This window comes from Oryctolagus cuniculus, chromosome 11 (genome assembly GCF_051225735.1).
Source record: "Oryctolagus cuniculus isolate XC-2025 breed Fujian yellow rabbit chromosome 11, ASM5122573v1, whole genome shotgun sequence".
NCBI lineage: Eukaryota > Metazoa > Chordata > Mammalia > Lagomorpha > Leporidae > Oryctolagus > Oryctolagus cuniculus.
Window position 1 is genome coordinate 14,270,710 of NC_142877.1, and position 6,000 is coordinate 14,276,709.

At 51.5% G+C, this 6,000-nt stretch overlaps 1 protein-coding gene across 2 annotated transcripts in view; it reads right to left on the reverse strand.

Annotated features, from left to right (window-relative positions):
* STK4 (serine/threonine kinase 4) overlaps window positions 1-5,597 on the reverse strand; it is a 102,771-nt gene extending 97,174 nt beyond the window's left edge. Inside the window, exon 1 of one of the 2 annotated variants that reach the window (XM_089307941.1) lies at window positions 3,960-5,597. Coding sequence is in view for 1 of the 2 variants with exons in the window: in XM_002721229.6 (XP_002721275.1) it covers window positions 3,821-3,855 (35 nt within the window). In the remaining variant the exon portion in view is untranslated. Of the gene's footprint in view, window positions 1-3,820 lie in introns of both variants that reach the window. The other variant, XM_002721229.6, reaches the window with a different exon arrangement.
* Window positions 5,598-6,000: the final 403 nt, after the last annotated feature.

The window sequence follows — 6,000 nt, forward strand, 5'->3', positions numbered from 1 at the left end:
TTGGTTTTGATCTGGAGTTATTTAAAACAATATAAACTTAAGAGAACCTTCCATCTCTGGTGACTGACAACCAAGAGGCAGTCAAAGAATACTTACTGGGGATTAACGAATGTAATGATGGTAATCAAAATCTTTATCATCAACCTCTGTGAGTTAGCAAAATCAAACAGAATTTCATTTTGTAATCCAGTACACCTGAATTATCAGCAAATAAAATTTTTATGGAAAATCTTTTGAGAAATGACTCTTAATGACATTGTATAACATGAGTCTTCACAGAACAACCACTGTTACCAAAACAAACTGACTTGCTGCTGCTGCTCTCTCAGATGCGACTTCCCAACATCCTATGCAGTTTCAGGGCTTGTTCTTAATTGAACAGGCCTGGCCAATACAGCACTCACAGACCAGACCTGAGAGATGCTTCTCTCCCAACTCAGATGGCCATGACGACAGCCAGCATCCCAGGAATGCACACTACACCTTCCCCCACACCATTACCTAATGGCAATACACTTTTTACAAATCATCAGTGCCTAGGTAAGATACAAATCTATCATCATCCACTTAGCCACACAGAAATGTCAAACTCATGAACACAAAGTATATTTCCTGTATCCAGGTTGTTAGAAACACACGCCATCCGAATCTCTGTAAAGACACTTATATGATGGCATTTATCAAGTAGTCACTCAGGCGTGGTTAATTCTCAAATCCCTTCTTCCACCTCGAAACTGCCCTAAGATTCAATTTATTTATGTATGTCCATCCTTCCTTCCACACAGAATCTGATATGGGTTATAAAAGAAATAAAGACAAATTGATGAAATAAAATTAACAAAACTGAAACTGTGTTCCCCTACATCCCAAATCATGTTTTAAGTCCTAACTCCCAGTACTTCAGAATGTGACTATGTATAGAGAAAGGGCTTTTAAAGATACCATTATGGTTAAATGAGGTTAAATGGGCAGGCCCTAATCCAACATGAGGGTACTTCAACAAATTCATGAATAATGAAACTAAAAGATAAGTCTACTGTGGTGCAAAAACATTGAGCCTCAAGCAGTTCTTCCCACAAGATGTCTGAAGTATCCTTGTATAATCCGCTTCCTTGTAAGACAAGACCAGATCACAGCAGTAGAGGGAAGACCACGTGAAGACACAGGGAGGAGACAGTCATCTGCAAGTCAAAGACAGAGACCTCAAAAGAAACCACCCAAGGCTGGCACTAAGGTCACCTGTGACACCAGCATCCCATGTGGGCTCTGGTCCACGTCCCTGCTATTCCACTTCCGATTCAGCTCCCTGCTAATGGCCAGGGAAAAGCAGCAGAGGGTGATACAAGTATATGGGCCCCGAACACCCATGTGGGAGACCTGGATTGAGCTCCTGGCTCCTGGCTTCAACCTGGTCTTACCCTGGCTGTTGCAGCCATCTTGGGAGTGAACCAGCAGATAGACAACTGATCAAGATATCTCTCTCTCTCTCCCTGTAACTCTTTCAAATAAAATAAATTAATTAAAAAAAAAAAAAAAAGAAACCATCTTGCCAAAACCTTGACTTCTGAGTTCTAGCCTCCAGAACTATGAGAAAATAACTTTCTGCTGCTTAAAACAGCTCGTCCATGATACCTCATAAAAGGCAGTCCTAAAAAACTAAACAAAAATCTATTAACCTGCTGCAAATTAGGAAGTCCAAGTCATGAGCAGGAGACACAGTCATTCAAGAACTCAGTCCTGCAATGCTCTCTTCTTGCACTTTTAGTACATTTTTTAAATCCAAAAGGTACAAGAATAAGCATGTTGGCCGGCACGAGGCTCAACAGGCTAATCCTCCACCTTGCGGCACCAGCACACCGAGTTCTAGTCCCGGTCGGGGCGCCGGATTCTGTCCCGGTTGCCCCTTTTCCAGGCCAGCTCTCTGCTGTGGCCAGGGAGTGCAGTGGAGGATGGCCCAAGTGCTTGGGCCCTGCACCCATGGGAGACCAGGAGAAGCACCTGGCTCCTGGCTTCGGATCGGCGTGATGCGCCGGCCGCGGCAGCCATTGGAAGGTGAACCAAGGGCAAAAGAAGACCTTTCTCTCTGTCGCTCTCTCTCACTGTCCACTCTGCCCGTCCAAAAAAAAAAAAAAAAAAAAAAAAGAGAGAGAGAGAGAATAAGCATGTCAAAAAGCAAAAAGATTTACTCCTCTGCCCGAATATTATATAATCAAAGGCACAGGGAGAAGCAAAACTCAAGATCCCTAATCCTCTTTTCAATTAAACAAAGGTCTCAGAGAAGGAATCCAAGGAGAAGGAACGAATGTATTTCAGAAAGGAGCATAAGTAGTGCACGTTTGTAAGTGGCTCACTATGGTGCTGGAGTGAGCACCTGTTAACACACACAAGGACCTGTGACACAGGGGTGCTTCCAGTGAGGCACTTTAACAGCAGACTTTGGACCAAACCGCCTGGATACCAGGATCCCCGCTCTGCCTCTTACGATAAGGGGCTTCGGGCAAATCACCAGCATCTCTATGCCTCAGTTGTATTATCTGTAAAACAGGCATGTAGGAAAACCTGCCTCATGGGACTGTGAAGATCCAACCTGTCACTAAGAAACTGAACCACATGAAATTACCATTTTCATGTTCAAAAATGATCAAAAACAAACGGAAAGCACTTAAAACGGCGCCGGGCACCCCCGAGTGCTGGGCGCAATACTAGGCACTGCTATTACAATCTCAGCATAGGACACTCAGGGGATCACCAGCCCCTCCGAGCCGCCTACTTGCCTTCTAGATGCGGGCCCCCAAGGGCGCTGCCCGGGCTGTCCGTCCCTTCCCTTCACCTCTCGGTTGCCCCACACTCTCACACACGGAGCACTTCCTACTTCAGCGCTCATTCTGCTACAGGAAGTCAGATGTCTCGGTGAAACAAGCGAGCGCCACGGCACCCCAGAGAAGCAGACTCTGGGTCTCTGCCCCCCGCTTCTCGCCAGCTGCGGCGGGACGGCCTAAGACCCGGGTATCCACAAGGGAAATCAGCCCTACACGTGCACCCAGCGCCAGCCACCTCCCCGCTCTTGACCTAAAGCCATCCCAGGTAAAACCACAGAAGCTTCCAGTGACTCAGAGCAAAAACAGCGAACACACATGCGTCTCAACTCCTCTGGCTCTCAGTCTGCCCACCCTGGAAAATATCCTCTTACTTCCTTACCGACATGCTAACGCTGGATTTCGAAGGGCTTCAAAGGATGCGGGAAAAAAACTAAGAGGGCACTTTGGCTAGCATCCCGCCAGGGCGAGGGCACCACCGGGAGCCCCCAGGCGCTGCCGCCACGACCCCTCCCCGGCCACACTCGCAAAGCTTTCCGCCCAATGGCTCGCCCCCGGACTGCGCCCCTCCGGCGGGACTCAGGGCCCGGGCTTCCTCCCTGCTCCCTCTCGATCGAGCCTTTCAGCCAGACCCCTCGGAGGCCCTCCTGCTCCCAGGCGGGCATTCCCCGTCACCCCCGCGAGCCCCGTCTAGGACAGCTGTCCCGAGTGGTCCCTGGCCTCAGCCGGGGCTCCCCCTAACTTGCGCCGCGTTCCTCGGCAAAGTCCCGCACAGCGAGTGCTCCCCCCTCCCCAGCCAGCCCCCGTTTACCCGCTCCAGTGGGCGCTCCCTGAGTCGGACCCCTCCCGCCAGACGTCCCCCTCCCACCCCAGCAGGTGCCCCATCAGCCGGGTCACCTCGCCCGCTGGTCCTTTCCCGCCCACACAGGGGTCTCCCCTCAGCCAGTTCCCGCCTTTTCCTCACTCGGTCCCCATGCCCCCCCGCCTGGCCCCTGGCCCCTCACCGGCGCGGCGGGTTCCTCAGCTGCACCGTCTCCATGGCGCTGCCGGCAGCCGCCCAGCCCCGCGCACTACTCCATCCTCCCCGGGACCTCTCCAGGCCCGCCCCGCAGACCCTCCCACACTTCCGCTTTCCGCCCCTACCGGAAGCAGCGCGCGGCTCGAGAGCGCGGGGGCGGCGCTGGGGACGCTGTGGGGGTCACGTGGTGCTGGACGTGAGTCACGTGTCGCGACGGGGCGCGAACCCGGAACCGCGAAGCTGCGGAGGCTCCTCCTGGCGGTGTGTGCTGTGTGGCTGCAGGCTGTGCGCGACGCTGGGTACTCGGGAAGCCACCTCGGCCTCGGATTGCCCCCGCATCTCTCGCCCGAGATACTGAGGCTGCCGGCGAGGCGCGGACTTGATTAGAACTGTTGATTCGTAAGCCCAGTTCTGAACGATTTGTCGGAGCCTATGCCGCTGCGGTGGCGCCGGGACGTCTGTGTGACTTTCTACAGCTTAACTGATCGTATCGGGTCCCAGACGGTCCCCTGCACATCCTCTCCTTGGCTGTGACAGAGCGCCAACCCACAGGTTGCTCCACCCTTTTTCTAAACAGCCTCGCCTTTGGGTCTGCAGACATGAAAATGGCTACTGTTTATTTTTTAAATATCGTGGGAATTAGTAGAATGATTTTAAGGTTTATTCATTTGAAAGTCAGAGTTAGAGGAAGAGACCTTCCGTCTGTTGGGTCCCTCCCTAGACGGCTGCAACTGCCAGGGCTGGGTTAGGCCAAAGCCAGGAGCTTCTTCCAGGTCTAATACGGGAGTGGCAGGGGTCCAAACACTTGGGCCATCTTCTGCTGCTTTACCCAGGCCATTGTAGGGGAACTGGGTCGGAAGTGGAGCAGCGGGGACGCGAACTGGCTGGCTCCCATATGGGATGCTGGCTGTTGCAGGCCTCAGCTTTACCCGCTGTGCTACAACGGTAGCCCCCAAAATGGCTTTTATAGACACTTGGCTGACTTGATTTATTACCTCATTTAATCTGGATACGAAGCCTGAAAGGTTATCACCAGCATTATATTTATATCCTTATTTGACAGTGCTTACTACACAGTCAGTGTTACTAAGTAGTAACTCATTTAGTACCAACAGTTCTATAAATAATACTGTTCCTATTTCATAAGAGCTGAGAGGTGAAATAGTTTCCCTCGGTGTCATACAGTTGTACAAGTTTGAGGATTTAAATCCACATGGATTTGACTCCAGAGGCTGCACACCAAACTGGGCAGCCAAGCTCATTTCTCGCTGGACCTGGAGACTGCTGTCTCCACTCGGAGCTCCAGTTCCCACTCTCACGATTGTGCAAACTACCCCTTCAATAAGTGTTAGGAAAATGGCAGGTCCAGCAGAGAACTTAGACACAGAGCAACCTCTGTGATTGTCCTGCTTATCCCAGAATACAGCACCTACACCACACCTGAACAACTAGCTTTCAGGGCCACCCAAGCACGGCACCCCGTGTGCTCCCGGCAGGGGATAGGGCAGCGTTCCCCTGACCTAAGAGGAAGACATTTACTGAGAAGCTACCCTGTGCTAGACACAATCCTAGACTTCCACTTAGTCCTCAACACAGCCATCTGAAGTATGAGTAAGAATTATCCCCAGTTCACAGATAAGGAAGCTGAGACTCACATACACACAGCTAGGAAGAACCCAGGACTGACCCCACAAAATCCATGTTCTATTTGCCACTCTGCTCTATTGGAAATGCATACAAACGGCAGTGGGAACCTGGGGAAAAAAAAGATCGAGAAGAGTTTCTTCAAAGCTCAGGCAGCCATCACGGGTTCCTCCTCCTCGGGGGGTCGCTCCTGACTTCTGCAATCCCCAGCACTTCTCCTCTCCCTGCACTCTGTTTTTTATTCTCCAGCCCCGCTGCCCACTGGAATTTTCCTTCATGAAGGACATCTCTGATTGATGCCCACTTTTGAAAATAAATACCAGCAGGACTGCCATTGTGGTACAGCGGGTTAAGCTGCCTCCTGCTATGCGGGCATTCCGAATCGGAGGGCAGGTTTGAGTCCTGGCTACTCGACTTTGACCCAGCTCCTTACTAATGCTCCTGGAAAGGCAGCAGCTGATGGCCTGAGTGCTTGGGCCCTGCACCCACATTCGAGATGCAGATGAAGCGCCAGGCTCCTGA